The 16,906-nt window shown below is 42.9% G+C and overlaps 1 protein-coding gene across 1 annotated transcript in view; it reads left to right on the top strand.

Annotated features, from left to right (window-relative positions):
- Window positions 1-16,906, top strand: part of LOC131927465 (uncharacterized) — a 43,896-nt gene that overhangs the window by 12,975 nt on the left and 14,015 nt on the right. Inside the window, exons 12-25 of the mRNA XM_059283151.1 lie at window positions 189-269; window positions 942-1,122; window positions 2,682-3,939; window positions 4,259-4,413; window positions 4,650-4,789; window positions 6,312-6,444; window positions 6,906-7,028; window positions 7,785-7,948; window positions 8,597-8,765; window positions 11,295-11,454; window positions 12,225-12,417; window positions 12,817-13,105; window positions 14,807-15,065; window positions 16,291-16,459. Coding sequence (XP_059139134.1) covers window positions 189-269; window positions 942-1,122; window positions 2,682-3,939; window positions 4,259-4,413; window positions 4,650-4,789; window positions 6,312-6,444; window positions 6,906-7,028; window positions 7,785-7,948; window positions 8,597-8,765; window positions 11,295-11,454; window positions 12,225-12,417; window positions 12,817-13,105; window positions 14,807-15,065; window positions 16,291-16,459 — 3,474 coding nt within the window. The remainder of the gene's footprint in view (window positions 1-188; window positions 270-941; window positions 1,123-2,681; window positions 3,940-4,258; window positions 4,414-4,649; window positions 4,790-6,311; window positions 6,445-6,905; window positions 7,029-7,784; window positions 7,949-8,596; window positions 8,766-11,294; window positions 11,455-12,224; window positions 12,418-12,816; window positions 13,106-14,806; window positions 15,066-16,290; window positions 16,460-16,906) is intronic.

Here is a 16,906-nt window from a genome sequence, read left to right as displayed (position 1 = left end):
GTAACTACCCCTACCCGCTACTGTTAGGTTTTTTGTTTGTTTGCTGCTAGCTTATAACCTCCCCCCCCCACCCTCTGATACTGTTACGTTTTCTGTTTGTGTTTCTTGCTACCTTATAACCTCCCCCCCCCCCCCACCACCCCCACCCCTCTGGTACTGTTACGTTTTCTGTTTGTTTTTCCTACCAGTTTGTTCGGAGATCTGGACGTGACCGAGGAAACAGAAAAAGCTGTCCGCATCTCCATGCTTGCCACCATAGACTTTGCCGAGTAAGTTGGGCCGGTTTCCCGAAAAATGCGCGAACGGAAATCTGAGCAACCGGAAAGCTGCGTAAACAGAAAAGTGCGCAAAGGCAAACTAATTATACCGATACACTTCAATTTTGTCATTTTTCGTGGCAAAGTGTTTTATTTTGCTACAATGTACATGTGGTCATTATTTGCTTATGTCTATAAATGATCGATTTAAGTAAACAAAATGCCCCCGCGTACTTTTTTTTTTGCGCAATTTTCCGTTGCGCATCTTTCCGATCACCTGTTTAGCCGATAAAATTATGAAAATACAGAACAAATATTTACTACATTTATGGATCGCGTATATATATCTCATCAAATGAGATAATGTATAAGTTACCTGTGTCAAATGATTTGTACAAGCTACAAAAAAGAGAATTACAGAAATGTAAAGGCATGTTATTTAACATTTCTTTGCACCAGACTCACTATATATAACACAATACAGCAAAATTATAAACCATCCCCACCATATATAACACAATACAGCAAAATTATAAACCATCCCTACTATAAATAACATAATGCAGGAAAATATTAAACCAGCCCCACCCCTTTCGTGTTGTATACTGCAAGCACGTCCTCTAGTTGTTTTATAAATCGACGAGTTAAAAATGACTCGTTAAACCTGCGTGTTGTCAATCCCAGCCAAAGCTCCAAGACGTGGAGAAACCCCGTCACCCTGGGGACGGCCCCGTGCCTGCCGAGGATGGAGGAGAGCGACCATCCGAGAGACCAGGAGCAGCTGTTCTCCCGGAGGATGAGGATAGGAGAGACGGACGCCTTCCATCTAGACAAGGAGCTGAGCAGTTTCCTGGAGCTGCTTCAGGTACGTTCGCAGTCTGTAAGGTTACATCTGGACAAGGGGCTGAGCAGTTTCCTGGAGCTGCTTCAGGTACGTTGGCAGTCTGTAAGGTTCCATCTGGACAAGGAGCTGCTTCAGGTACGTTCGAAGTCTGTAAGGTTACATCTGGACAAGGGGCTGAGCAGTTTCCTGGAGCTGCTTCAGGTACGTTGGCAGTCTGTAAGGTTCCATCTGGACAAGGAGCTGCTTCAGGTACGTTCGAAGTCTGTAAGGTTACATCTGGACAAGGGGCTGAGCAGTTTCCTGGAGCTGCTTCAGGTACGTTCACAGTCTGTAAGGTTCCATCTGGACAAGGAGCTGCTTCAGGTACGTTCACAGTCTGTAAGGTTCCATCTGGACAAGGAGCTGAGCAGCTTCCTAGAGCTGCTTCAGGTACGTTCACAGTCTGTAAGGTTACATCTGGACATGGAGCTGCTTCAGGTACGTTGGCAGTCTGTAAGGTTACATCTGGACAAGGAGCTGCTTCAGGTACGTTCACAGTCTGTAAGGTTCCTTCTGGACAAGGAGCTGAGCAGTTTCCTGGAGCTGCTTCAGGTACGTTCACAGTCTGTAAGGTTACATCTGGACATGGAGCTGCTTCAGGTACGTTGGCAGTCTGTAAGGTTACATCTGGACAAGGAGCTGCTTCAGGTACGTTGGCAGTCTGTAAGGTTCCATCTGGACAAGGAACTGAGCAGTTTCCTGGAGCTGCTTCAGGTACGTTGGCAGTCTGTAAGGTTCCATCTGGACAAGGAACTGAGCAGTTTCCTGGAGCTGCTTCAGGTACGTTGGCAGTCTGTAAGGTTCCATCTGGACAAGGAACTGAGCAGTTTCCTGGAGCTGCTTCAGGTACGTTGGCAGTCTGTAAGGTTACATCTGGACAAGGAGCTGCTTCAGGTACGTTGGCAGTCTGTAAGGTTACATCTGGACAAGGAGCTGCTTCAGGTACGTTGGCAGTCTGTAAGGTACAAAGACTATGGAGGCAATGCTAAAAAGTCGGAGTCAACGGGGCATAGGGCGCATAAAACGTTGACACGTGTTGGAGGAATTGCTATCCGACATTATAATAAAGAACGAAAAAGTTAGATACACAGAACTGTGTCTTATTTACTAAAGCATACATTAGTCATATGTATGTTTTTGTATTAATTAAGCATACATGTCATATGTTTAGTCTGTTTTACCAAAGCATTTATTTACGACATGCATATGCCTGATTACCTTAGCTCATATCTCTTAAGTATAATATGCCCGTTTTTTTTAAATAAATGCGTAAATTTTAACTGAATCTAAGCACATTAAATCAGAGAGGAATGACCAAATCCTCAAAAATTAAAGAATCAAAATGCACGAAATCGAAGGCTGGTTGTTATGAGATGTTGTCATTTCACCAAATATATTTGTGCATGGATGTAGAAAGTATAAAAGGAGAGGGGGAGGAATGAACTTAGATGTTGAAATGTAGAATTTGTTAGACTTGCGTGGTTGAAAAAATATTTAAGCAAGCAATTATTTTATTTTTTTTTTTTTTTTCAATGTTAAAGAACGAGAACTTGGACATGAAGCAGATGAAAGCCATCATCACACTGTTTCTCAAACTGGCCCACCATGAGACCATAGTCTCCGCTGACCCCTGCGGGCCCATGGAACGAAACCCCGACGGACGGGTCGTCTACGCCTTCTCACCCCTCAGCTCGAAGACCAACATGGAGGACCAGCCCAGGTCGAAGCTGCAGCTGTTGTCTGAGATATACAAGAGCGCGACCAACACTTTCATGGACGCTCCGGACCCGGGTTCGAAACCAGACGGGGAACTGGCCGCAGCCGAGGGGAGGCAGTCACAGCCTTACATTACGGAAAATTTGAGCCAGGCCCAGAAAAATGATTTTTTATCACGAGCTGAAGAGGAGAGATTTGGATTTTCAGAAGAGAAGGACGACATTTCAGCCAGAGCTAATAATCCTCCCTCAGCAATGATTGATGATATTCCTCCGGCTAAAACTGATTATAGCGTGGTTGTAGAAAATGAAGAGGAGCCGCAGATTCCGGAAGAAAGCGGCGCAGAGGTAACTGGCATGAAGGAAAACGTCATCGCCCTAGAGGATGACGTCACCGCCCTAGAGGGTGACGTCACGGATGACGTCATCGCGGTACCCCCGGAAGCGGATTTCACCGAAAACGACGCTCAAGATATAGTCACAGAGGAGAAAACTCGACCCGCGCCGGATGAACCCGGGGATGAAAATCAAAACAAAGTACAAGATGATTCGGAAGAGGAGGGGGGACAACAACCCGAGGAGGTACAAGACACTGAAGAACACCTTGAAGACGAATCTGTAGAGGAATCAGAGTCTCCAAAAGTGGATGCAGATGAACCCGAAGCTACTGAAGAGTACGATGACACGCAAGATGAACCTCAAGAGGAAGCGGAAATAGATAATCAAGAAACGAATGAAATTGCTTCTCCTAGAAACGAAGCCGTTGCTCAAGAACAAGAAGCGGTTGTCGATTCCAATAAAAATTCAGATTCCGTTAAGGAAAAAGTCGGGTCAAATAACGTTGAGGGTACCGGAAATACGGAACGTGACGCCACCATTGCTTCCGGTGTCCTGGAGTCTACTGAAGGCCTAGTGTCTAAACAGAGAAGTGCAACTAAACAGAGAAGTGCAACTAGACAGAGAAGTGCGACTAAACAGAGAAGTGCAACTAAACAGAGAACCGCTAACGAGGAGTTGCGGTTTTCCGTCACAGCTTCATCCTTCGATTATGACGACAATGAGGACTCAGAGAATGAGGAGGAAGGTGAGTTCAAGGGGTGTTGGGTCATCACACATCGTGTAGTTACCACACATCACGTGGTGTCAGCTTTAGTTAGAACTAGTAACTAAAAAGTGGAAAATAAGACTAAAATAATAAAATAATTAAAACTTAATTTTTTTTAAAATAAAATACTTGGTCGCTTAAATATGTAACAGATCTCATTACGACTAAAGGTTTTAAGAAGAAAGCAACTTTTATTTTTTAATTTTTAAAGTATTTGTTTAATTTATGCTATTAGCTCAACATGATATGCTGTTTTCTACCACTATTATTTCAATCAGAGAGTGTTTTCTGTCTTAAGATAAGGGAGAAACTCTGGAGGACAGCGAGACGAAAAGGAGGCGACTCGAGGAGGAGGAGGAGGAAAGGGATTTCGATAAATCGGTGGCTGACGACAACCTCGTTTTGATCACACGTCACTTCCTGTCCAAAATACAGGAGCGAGGCCGGTTGGAGGTATTGGCACGAACAATGTCACAAGCAAACAATGTCACATGCAAATAATGTCACACAGCCAAACAATTTCACAGCAATACAATTTCACAAGCAAATAATGTCACAGCAATACAATGTCACAGTTAAACATTGTCACAGCTAAACAACACAAAGCCAAACAATGTCACAGCCAAACAGAATGTGACAAGATCACACATGATGATTGTGATTGACAACACCCCCCCCCCCCTTCCCAGGGTGTAGGGTTCCCCCCTTCCAGGTTCCACCGTTTCATCGTAACGCTATTGGCCAAGATGTGGAGGAAGGAAGAGCCGGCAGAGCAGCACGTCTTCGGCAAATGGCTGGAGGAGGGGCAAGTCACTGACGTCGCCAAGAGGTAAACACTAAGCTATTAATAGCTCACCGGCCATCTTTGTTTTTGGGCTGAAATAGAAACGGTACTATATAAGGAGCGGCTGGTTAGCGGGTAGTGTTTATCTCGGCCAACGATAGTGGAAATACGCAAGGTGCTTATATCCTCTCATATCTTATTGAGGATGTATACATTGTCTCTCGGTTGAGAGGAAATAAGCACTGTATTTATTTGCGTATTTCCTATGCAGTATGAATATTTTACCGGCTCGATGTTCTCGGCTATTGTACCGGCTTCATGTTCTCGGCTTTTGTACCGGCTTCATGTTCTCGGCTATTGTACCGGCTTCATGTTCTCGGCTATTGTATCGGCTTCATGTTCTCGGCTATTGTACCGGCTTTATGTTCTCGGCTATCGTACCGGCTTCGTGTTCTCGGCTATTGTACCGGCTTCATATTCTCGGCTATCGTACCGGCTTCGTGTTCTCGGCTATTGTACCGGCTTTATGTTCTCGGCTATCGTACCGGCTTCATGTTCTCGGCTATTGTACCGGCTTCATGTTCTCAGCTATTGTACCGGCTTCGTGTTCTCGGCTATTGTACCGGCTTCATATTCTCGGCTATCGTACCGGCTTCGTGTTCTCGGCTATTGTACCGGCTTCGTGTTCTCGGCTATTGTACCGGCTTCCTATTCTCGGCTATCGTACCGGCTTCGTGTTCTCGGCTATTGTACCGGCTTCATATTTTCGGCTATCGTACCGGCTTCGTGTTCTCGGCTATTGTATCGGCTTCATATTTTCGGCTATTGTACCGGCTTCATATTTTCGGCTATTGTACCGGCTTCATGTTCTCGGCTACTGTACCGGCTTCATGTTCTCGGCTATTGTACCGGCTTCATGTTCTCGGCTATTGTACCGGCTTCATGTTCTCCGCTATTGTACCGGCTTCATATTTTCGGCTATTGTACCGGCTTCATATTTTCGGCTATTGTACCGGCTTCATGTTCTCGGCTACTGTACCGGCTTCATGTTCTCGGCTATTGTACCGGCTTCATGTTCTCCGCTATTGTACCGGCTTCATGTTCTCGGCTATTGTACCGGCTTCATGTTCTCCGCTATTGTACCGGCTTCATATTTTCGGCTATTGTACCGGCTTCATGTTCTCGGCTATCGTACCGGCTTCATGTTCTCGGCTATTGTACCGGCTTCATATTCTCGGCTATTGTACCGGCGTCTTCTCAACATTTTTACTTCTTTATGTTAACAATTATACGATGTTGGTAAAGCCACAACTGTACCATGCAGTGTTTCTTCCAGACTGTTTTCTCCGGGGGGGGGGGGGCACTTAAAATTTTCGGGGGGGGGGGGGGGGGGGCGGTAAACTTTCTTCGGGGGGGGGGGGGGCGGACACTGTTAAAATTAAAAGTATATATTTTCTATATAAATTATATACATTTCATTTCGTTCGGGGGGGGGGGGGGGGCGGTAAAAAAATTTCCGAAGAGATTGGAAGAAACTCTGGTACCATGTTCACGTTTCCTACCCTAGGCTTGTGTTCTGCCTGGGGAAGAAACATTTACCTGCCTGTCTCTTGATCAAGTTGGCCACGGGGATCATGGACGCTCTGATGTTAAACATGTCCGACTATGCCAGTTATTTCTCTGACAGCCTCGTGCGAGTGGTACGTCATGTATATATCATAATGGCATATATATATATGTATACAGACTCTCTCATCCTCACACTCTCTCACTGTCGTTTCTTTCACTCTCATTCTCACCCTCTCACGCTCTCTCAGTCTCACAATATGTAACTCTATCACTCTCTTATTTCTTTCACTCTTATTCTCTCTCTTATTTTCTTACCCTCACACTCATCCTCTCATTACTCTCAATCTCCCACCGTCTTATCTCTCTCACCCCCCTCTCTCACCCTCCCACGCCCACGCCCACTCTTTCTCACCCTCACCCTCTCTCTCTCTCTCATTTTCTTACCCTCGCCCTCGTACTCATCCTCTCATTTTCTCACTCTCATACCCTGTCTCTCCCACCCTCTCTCTCTCGCCATACCACTCCCACTCTCTTACCCTCTTGTTCATCCTCCCCTTCTCACCCTCCCCCCCCCCCTCTCTCCTCCGTGCAGGTACTGAGCCGTTTCCTGGCCGACCTAGAGAAGGAAAAAGTCAGCATGATCATCGTAGAGCGGACACTCAAGGCGACGCTTGAAGCTTTCGATGATTACGAGACCGCGGACGTGGATTTTATGGTGGGCTCAAAAACGCCATGGCATGGGTGGGGGGGGGGGGCCCAGACACCATGACTGGGATGGGGGCCCAGACACACCATGACTGGGGTGGGGGGCACAGACACACCATGACTGGGATGGGGTGAGGGGGTGACTTGGGGAGCTCACCTGATTTGAGTTGTCTTTAGGTTGAATGTTTTTTTTTAAAACTACGTCACGCTTTTTAAAAATCTTTACCCCCCCCCCCCCCCAATCTTTACACGATTACTAGAAAACGTCTAACTCCCCTCTGCAAAATGATGTCAAACCTCAGCCTCCCTGCTCTCCAACTTTCCATAGAATATAATTTTTCCTTTTGTCTTTTAAAAAAAACTTCAGTAAGATTTATATTAGTCCAATTTTATAACAATGCGCAACAACAAATATTGAAAATACTAACTTAAAAAAAACAACACTTTTAAAATGCAAAAATGTGACACCACGCTTAACCTCACATCGCCTCACCATAAACTGTCACAAAAGTCGTAACCCCTCCCTCCAAAACTTAGATTTCAAGTACGTATTGACTGAAATGAAAATGCTAAAGGCAATATTATTTTTAATGATTACTTTTTAGAGGTCCTTTAGTCAAAGGTCATACGTTTCGTATTTAAAATGTTGAGTCCTAATTTTAGGAACAATTTATTTCAACGCGGCACTACATAGTGTATACACGAATCAGGTTTTTCGCATTTGTATTTCAACTAAAATCGAGAATTTCCTTTATCTACACCTAAGCTGGAGGTCTTCCTACTGGAGTGTTTAGAGAAGGCTGAAGATATGGTCTCCGATGGTGTCTTCAACAAACGGATGGATTTCATCAACGCGGTTTTTGACGTTGAAAATTTCCCTCGCGAGAAACGGGAGTACTTGTACGCCATCTCATGGAAAGATTACATCCAGTGAGTTTTTTAATTAACCATAATTTGGTCTACAGTTTTTTGTTTCGTTATGTTTTTGGCATTAGTTTTTGTTTGCTCATATTAGTACATCCAGATATGTGGGTACCCATTTTCTTAGAGCTACTTTTTCTGTATTTTTTTTAATTAGTTTTTTTTTTCTTCTCAGGAATTTTCCTTCCAGCTTGTTACTTTACATTTTAAGTCCCAAATTCTTGTTTTAATGTTTAACTATCGTTTTGTAATGCTTCCAAACCTGTTATGACTCATAAGTTTTTAGGACTAACTTTCTGCTTCATAATGTTTCTAGGTTTTGTTTTTTACTAATCCTTTTTATCACTAACTTTTTTTCATAGTGTTTCTAGGTTTATGTTTTTACTTATACGCTTTTTAGGACAAACTTTTTGTTTCTTAATGTTTCTAGTCTAATTCTTTTTGGCACCAACTATTTGTTTCGTCATGTTTCTTGGTCAATATTTTTACTGATATGTTTTAACTTTATTTTTACTATCTCGAATATGGAGTATCAAAGAAAAAATGTAATGTTGTAAAGAAAAAATAATCGAAATGGAGGCCCAAATTATATTAACCGTTTCTCTCTCTCTCTCTTGCCTTCTCTCTTCTTTCTCTCTCTCTCTCTCCCTTGACCAGCCGGTCTAAGGCTACCATCCAACTGGACGCACTGACCCCAGAGAAGCGACAGGAACTGAGAGAGATCCTTCTGAAGGTGTCTTACGAGCTAATGGAGCTGGATTCAGACGATAACGTGCGAGAGTGCGTCCACCGACTGAAGACAAGAATGTCTGACAGCAGTTTCAGGGTACGTCGGCGCCGTTTGATGAGCAGTAGCGTAATACATTAGGGCGTGGTATTGAGTTCGAATCCGTTGAACGTCCCTGAGTCCACCCAGCTCTTATGAGTACCTCACTCAAGTTAGGGAAAATAAGGCGGCTGGAAAATGTGCTGACCACACTATCCCACCATTTACCGAGGTCGCTGAAATAGACGAACTCTACTTCATCTGTACTATGTGTCTTGGGCACGAAATGGAAAAGATGATGATTAGGGCATAGTAATAGTTCTAAGGTACCTCAGTGCTGTTCCCTGGACACTAGCGTTATACGCTGGCCTGGCTTAGTAGTCTATTGAGCGGATATAGCAGAGTTTATTGTTTCTGTGAACGTGGCATCAGAGGCGTAGCGAGCGTCCCCGGGCGTCGACCTTAGGAGGGCGCCAAAATGGGTTGGAAAAACAAATTGAAAGTTTGAGGGGGGGGGGTGTAAATCAAAAGTTCGAGGGGGGGGGGGTGCAAATCGAAATTTTGTCCCCGGGCGCCGGGAAGGGTCGCTACGCCTATGCGTGGCATTTAACAATATTGTGGTCAGCACTATCCCCAGTCGCCTTTACTTTCCCTAACATAAGTCAGGTACCCATCAGCTCTACGTCAACTTCACGCAGAGCAATGTCTGGGATCTGAACTCAACAATACACTAATAATCATGGCTAAACTTTTATGTTAATTAGATTTAAATGTACTAATCGCATCGGAATCCCACCCTACCCTTTCCGTAGAAACTATGTAAACCTTACTGCAGGGCAATGGTATAGGCAACGTGTTGAATCACCTATAGTATTTTTCAAAGACACAGCCTAACCCAACCTAACCCAACCTAACCTAACCTAACCTAACCAAACCTATCCTAACCTAACCTAACCTAACCTAACCTAACCTAACCTAACCCAACCCAACCCAACCCAACCAAACCCAACCCAACCTAACCTAACCTAACCTAACCTAACCTAACCTAACCTAACCTAACCCAACCCAACCTAACCTAAACTAACCTAACCTAACCTAACCTAACCCAACCCAACCCAACCTAACCTAACACAACCTAACCTAACCTAACCTAACCTAACCTAACCTAACCCAACCTAACCTAACCTAACCTAACCTAACCTAACCTAACCCATCCCAACCCAACCTAACCTTTCCTAACCTAACCTAACCTAACCTAACCTAACCTAACCTAACCTAACCTAACCTAACCTAACCTAACCTAACCCAACCTAACCTAACCTAACCTAACCTAACCTAACCTAACCTAACCTAACCTAACCTAACCTAACCTAACCTAACCTAACCTAACCTAACCTAACCTAACCTAACCTAACCTAACCTAACCTAACCTAACCTAACCTAACCTAACCTAACCTAACCCAACCCAACCCAACCTAACCTAACCTAACTTAACCTAACCTAACCTAACCTAACCTAACCTAACCTAATCTAATCTAATCTAACCTAACCCAACCCAACCCAACCCAACCTAACCTAACCTAACCTAACCAAACCTAACCTAACCTAACCTAACCTAACCTAACCCAACCTAAACTAACCTAACCTAACCTAACCCAACCCAACCCAACCCAACCCAACCTAACCTAACCTAACCTAACCCAACCTAACCTAACCTAACCTAACCCAACCTAACCTAACCTAACCTAACCTAACCTAACCTAACCTAACCTAACCTAACCTAACCTAACCTAACCTAACCTAACCTAACCTAACCTAACTTAACTTAACTTAACCTAACCTAACCTAACCTAACCTAACCTAACCTAACCTAACTTAACTTAACCTAACCTAACCTAACCTAACCTAACTTAACCTAACCTAACCTAACCTAACCTAACTTAACCTAACCTAACTTAACTTAACTTAACTTAACTTACCTTACCTTAACCTAACCTAACCTAACCTAACCTAACCTAACCTAACCTAACCTAACCTAACCTAACCCAACCTTACCTAACCTAACCTAACCTAACCTAACCTAACTTAACCTAACCTAACCTAACCTAACCTAACCTAACTTAACCTAACCTAACCTAACCTAACCTAACCTAACCAAACTAACCTAACCTAACCTAAACTAACCCAACCTAACCTAACCTAACCTAACTTAACCTAACCTAACCTAACCTAACTTAACCTAACCTAACCTAACCTAACCTAACCAAACTAACCTAACCTAACCTAAACTAACCCAACCTAACCTAACCTAACCTAACCTAACCTAACTTAACCTAACCTAACCTAACCTAACCTAACCAAACTAACCTAACCTAACCTAACCTAACCTAAACTAACCCAACCTAACCTAACCTAACCTAACCTAACCTAACTTAACCTAACCTAACCTAACCTAACTTAACCTAACCTAACCTAACCTAACCTAACCTAACCTAACCAAACTAACCTAACCTAACCTAACCCAACCCAACCTACCCTAACCTAATCCAACCTAACCTAACTTAACCCAACCTAACCTAACCTAACCAGACGAAGCTGGTCCTGATCCTGACGGCTAACGTGGTCAACGCCCTCCTACCCACAATACAACAGTGTAAAATCTCCAGCATGACCTTGCTGCCCGCTGCCCTCAATACGTCACAGTCAGCTAATGCCACCACAGCTTCGAACCTAGGATTTGACACTCTAGGTGTGTTGGTGTGTTAGTTGGTGTGTTGGTTTGGTGTGGCGGTTGATGTGTTGGGTGTGTTGTTGGTGTGTTGGTGTGTTGGTGTGTTGGTTTGTTGGTGTGTTGTTGGTGTGTTGGTGTGTTGGTTTGTTGGTGTGTTGGTTTGTTGGTTTGTTGGTGGTGTGTTGGTGTGTTGGTTTGTTGGTGGTGTGTTGGTTTGTTGGTGTGTTGGTGTGTTAGTTGGTGTATTGGTTTGGTGTGGTGGTTGGTGTGTTGGGTGTGTTGTTGGTGTGTTGGTGTGTTGGTTTGTTGGTGTGTTGGTTTGGTGTGTTGGCTTGGTGTGTTGGTTTGGTGTGTTGGTTTGGTGTGTTGGTTTGGTGTGTTGGTTTGGTGTGTTGGCTTGGTGTGTTGGTTTGGTGTGTTGGTTTGGTGTGTTGGCTTGGTGTGTTGGTTTGGTGTGTTGGTTTGGTGTGTTGGCTTGGTGTGTTGGTTTGGTGTGTTGGTTTCATGTATTTATTTGGTGTTTTTATCTGTTTTGCGTGTTCGTTTGTTTATTTAGTTAGCTTGTTTGTCTGTTTTTGTGTGTATGCTTGTTTGTTGTTTTGATTTGTTTGGTGTGTCTATTTGTCTATAATTAAACATATAATTAAACAATCAACATGAAACACTCAAAACGACTACTTCTATTTTACTTTTAAGCAAAGAAACAAAACACCTTGTATATATTTATTTCAACATGTTTGTAAACTATGTATTTAACAATCTGTTGTTGCTATGTTTTTTTTATTAAGGGGAGAGCATTGTAGTGCTGCTAATCGACAAACTGGCCAGAGCTATGGGCACCAACAAGATCAAACCAGCTGAGCTGTCCTGTCTGGCAACTTCCGTTGTTGATCTCTTAGTCTCAGACTTCCAGTACCAAAGGTCTGACCTGCAGGACACTGACCTGGCCGGAGTCTTTGATTCCATCGTTATGCGATTCAGGTAGTTTGTCGGTATAGTTTTTTTTTATTACGCACTAGTGATTATTTATCTAGTTAAGTATGTATCTAATTAAGTATGTATCTAATTAATTATATTTCTAGTTAATGATGTATCGAGCTAATTATGTATATAGTTAATTATGTATCTAGTTAATTATGTATCTAATTAATTATGTATCTAGTTAATGATGACCTAGTTAATAATGTAGCGAGTTAATTACATAGCGAGTTAATTATGTAGCGAGTTAATTATTTAGCGAGTTTAAAATGTAACCCGCTAATTGTGCGATGAGTTAATTACTAACCATATTAAATATCCAACAAGTTAATTATTTAACTAGTAATCTGTCAACGTCAAGCATATTTCTCTCCGCCCCTTTCCACCCCTCCCTCCCCACAGGTGTCGTGAGTTCGGCTTCAATGAATCCAAACAGTTCCTCAGCGCTCTCATCCGCCCTTACCTGGCGCTTTTGTTGAGGACCAACAAGGACCTGAGGCTGGCCAAGGTCACAACGATGGACCTGGACGGGGACCAGATCTCCAGCTTTGTGGGGCTCATCACGCAGGTCTTCCTGACCTTCGTGGCCGGGATCGTGGCCCGCATGAACAGGTCAGGGGTGAAGGTCAGACAGACGCCAGATGTTCAGGTCTTGTACGTGTGGAGGACCATCGCCATGTTGGCTGGTGAGGTGAGTCTAAGGCACTTCCGGTTTGTGCAGGACGTCATTATAATCCGAAGAACTTCCGGTTTGTGCAGGATGTCATCATTATACAAAGTATTTCCGGTTTGTGCAGGATGTCATTATAATCTAAAGTACTTCCGGTTTGTGCAGGATGTCATTATAATCCGAATAACCTTCGGTTTGTGCTTAATGCCAGCATAATCCGGTTTGTCATTAATGTCATAATAGTACTTAGTACTTCCGCTGTGTGTATCTAGTGCAATTATATTGTAAAACCATTTTCGGCAATCTGACAGTCTTCGGAATTTCATTTCTTTAGGCAAACCGTAGGTACACATCTTTTGTTTGGGCAAACAGACTTCAGGCATCTGTTCATTTGGTAAAATTTTATTCGGGCAATTGTCCATGTGGGCGAATGGTCTGCAAACCATCATTCATTTGAGGTACCCTGACGTGGTCGGGCCGGTTACAGTCATGGTTGCTAAACCGATAAGTGTCGAGTTTAAACCCCCCCCCCCCTTCCACCTCATCCGGGCAGATGAGGTTCGATAGCTGGGATGAGCTTCCCATCTTGGAGAGAGAAAAAAAGCTCAGAAATCAAATACGGGTGGACCCCATTAGGATTACTAACTGCGACACAGTTGATACTAAGCTATTTAAGTAAACTCCCACCCCTTAGGTCCAGCTGTGGAGAGAGGGGGCCTGATACATGGGCAACAATTGGCACTTTTCAACTTAGGGCTCCAGCTTTGTGCATTGACTTCCTAGGCCAATCATCCAATAGCAAACACTCGCCGGCCAATTTTTACTTTCTCGTATATACGTAGTATAGAGAAAGCATTGTAATCGTGCAAAAAAAAATCGAGATTTTTACAAATCTCGACGTTTTACACCTCACTGATACGGAAAAACATAATTTTGCAATCTTGTCCGTATGTCTGTGTGTCTCTGTGTGTGTGTGTCTGCGTGTGTGTGTGTGTGTAAACACGATTACTTGAGTACCGTTACAGCTAGGTTGATGAAATTTCATATATAAGTATTTTATCAAAATCGTAGATCCGTATCAACTTTTGAGCGAATTCCGATAACCGGAAGTGGTACTTTTTCTACTTTGAATTTTTCAAAAGCCTATAACTTGAGTACTATTTCAGATAGATAAATGACATTTCACATGTAAGTAAAAGATCTAATTATCTACCTTCTGTTAAATGTTGAGTAATTTCCGTTGACGGGAAGTACTAATTTACGCTATTTCCGATTTCTCAAAAACGCATCTAAATTTATAAAGTACTAATAATATTGCGCACCATTATGAACATCTTTATTCGTCGTTCGCTTGGTGTGCAATACTTTTTTCTATGAGATTCTATTTTATTTTAAAAAGTTTATGTATTTAAAATGGATTAAAAATCATAACTATATCCCGAGTTCCCATCCCCTGTTGTTTTATATAGGAATATTCGAGAAAGTTTAGGGGAGATCACTCGCGGTTTATTTTTTTAAATTTACGTTGATTGGCGCTTGACAAAATTCTATTTCAATAATCTGTATTAAACAGGTTTAAAACTGTTTTAACTATGCTAGATTGTACAAGATAAATATAAATGGTAGCTGCAGCGAGGTTAATTCAATTAGTAATAAAACAGAAAGTGTTAGTTACCTCACAGACTGTACATGACCATGAGCCATCCATCTTGTGTCCCCCAGGCGAAACATCTGCTCCAGGAAGTCGTGGGGGACAGCCAGAGGTACCCGGGGAAAGGCCGGGTTCAGAGGTCAGACTCCTACGTCGTGCGGGGGTTTGTGTACACGTTGGTGGACAAAGGTCAAGATGGCACCGTGCCAGAGTCTGTCCACGCTGCCATGCCGGGCCTGGTGAGCAGTTTCCTGTTGACCTTGATAGAACGCTGCAAGCATCCAGGGTACATCCCAGACAAAGAGGGGAAAAGTCTGATGGGTAGTAAAGGTGGGTTTTTTCATAGGTCTAACGGGTGATTTCTCTAAGGGTGGGTTTTTTCATAGGTCTAACGGGTGATTTCTCTAAAGGGTGGGTTTTTTCATAGGTCTAACGGGTGATTTCTCTAAAAGTGGGTTTTTTTCATAGGTCTAACGGGTGATTTCTCTAAAGGTGGTTTTTTTTCATAGGTCTAACGGGTGATTTCTCTAAGGGTGGGTTTTTTCATAGGTCTAACGGGTGATTTCTCTAAGGGTGGGCTTTTTCATAGGTCTAACGGGTGATTTCTCTAAAGGTGGGTTTTTTTTCATAGGTCTAACGGGTGGTTTCTCTAAAGGTGGGTTTTTTTCATAGGTCTAACGGGTGATTTCTCTAAGGGTGGGTTTTTTTCATAGGTCTAACGGGTGATTTCTCTAAGGGTGGGTTTTTTCATAGGTCTAACGGGGGATTTCTCTAAAGGTGGGTTTTTTTCATAGGTCTAACGGGGGATTTCTCTAAAGGTGGGTTTTTTCATAGGTCTAACGGGGGATTTCCCTAAAGGTGGGTTTTTTCATAGGTCTAACGGGTGATTTCTCTAAGGGTGGGTTTTTTCATAGGTCTAACGGGGGATTTCTCTAAAGGTGGGTTTTTTCATAGGTCTAACGGGTGATTTCTCTAAGGGTGGTTTTTTTTCATAGGTCTAACGGGTGATTTCTCTAAAGGTGGGGTTTTTTTCATAGGTCTAACGGGTGATTTCTCTAAGGGTGGTTTTTTTTCATAGGTCTAACGGGTGATTTCTCTAAGGGTGAGTTTAGCCGTGATCTGACGAGTAGTTTCTTGGTTGGGCATAGTCTAGTTCAGTGGCGTGTCCAGTTGGGGTGTTGGTGGGGTCGCATGAGCCTTCAGTAAGACATTCCTCTCATCATAAGTCATTACGTCACTGTTGTTGGTGACGGCGAGATCTAGATGTCGTTAATGTCTTCAGTTGCTACATTATGTATATATATATATATATATATATATATATATATATATATATATATATATATATATATATATATATATATATATATATATATATATGTGTGTGTGTGTGTGTGTGTGTATGTATTTATGGAGGGCTTCGATCCGCAACCCCCAACAAATTCCTGCCTAGATCACTGGTCTAGCTGTTTTAAAAAAGAAGCTACTGGACGTATAACTAATTTTTAAAGATGTTATTGTTTAAAGTAACCATGTAAAGTAAATTTTTTAACAGCTGATCAGGGATCTCCATCGACCCCACCGGATGTGACGCAGGTTGTGAAACGTGAGGTCATATCCGCTTGCCGGGAGATTGGCGAGTCACTGGTGACGCCACAAGCAACACAGCTGATGAGTTCCAAGATGGCCGACTATGTCGCCTGTACCGTGTTTGTGTTGGAGAAGTATGCGAACCAATCAAAAACTTAGAATATCTAATTCATTCAGTTAATGTTTATACCGGGGTAACGGTGAGATGGTAATGGAAGCGAACAAAACCACATTTATGAGACAGATGTACCATCTTTGATCTTTGTTTACGTAGAAAATGTGAAAAGCGTTATAACTGTTATATGGGACGATGTGGTCGCATAGTAGAGCTCTCGTGAGCTACCTAGATAGACTCGAGTTGGTAACCCGTGGACAGCTGCGTCTTGCCAAAACTATCCCTCATATGCGGAGGTCACAGAAACGGGTGAACTCTATTTCCCACGGACCTACTTTATAAAAAGTGTAACTACTTTATAATAACAATTGGGTGAAACATTCAGTTTAAACATATTGCCAACAAATTAAAACGGTTAATTGACGGCCTTAATGAACTCATTTCTTCCGATTTTTCACGCTAATGC

This window comes from Physella acuta, unplaced genomic scaffold, assembly GCF_028476545.2.
Source record: "Physella acuta isolate Inbredline_101_S28 unplaced genomic scaffold, ASM2847654v3 ptg001406l, whole genome shotgun sequence".
Taxonomy (NCBI): domain Eukaryota; kingdom Metazoa; phylum Mollusca; class Gastropoda; family Physidae; genus Physella; species Physella acuta.
Note: the sequence above shows the minus strand (reverse complement) of the source record. Positions and strands in the feature narration are given on the sequence as shown.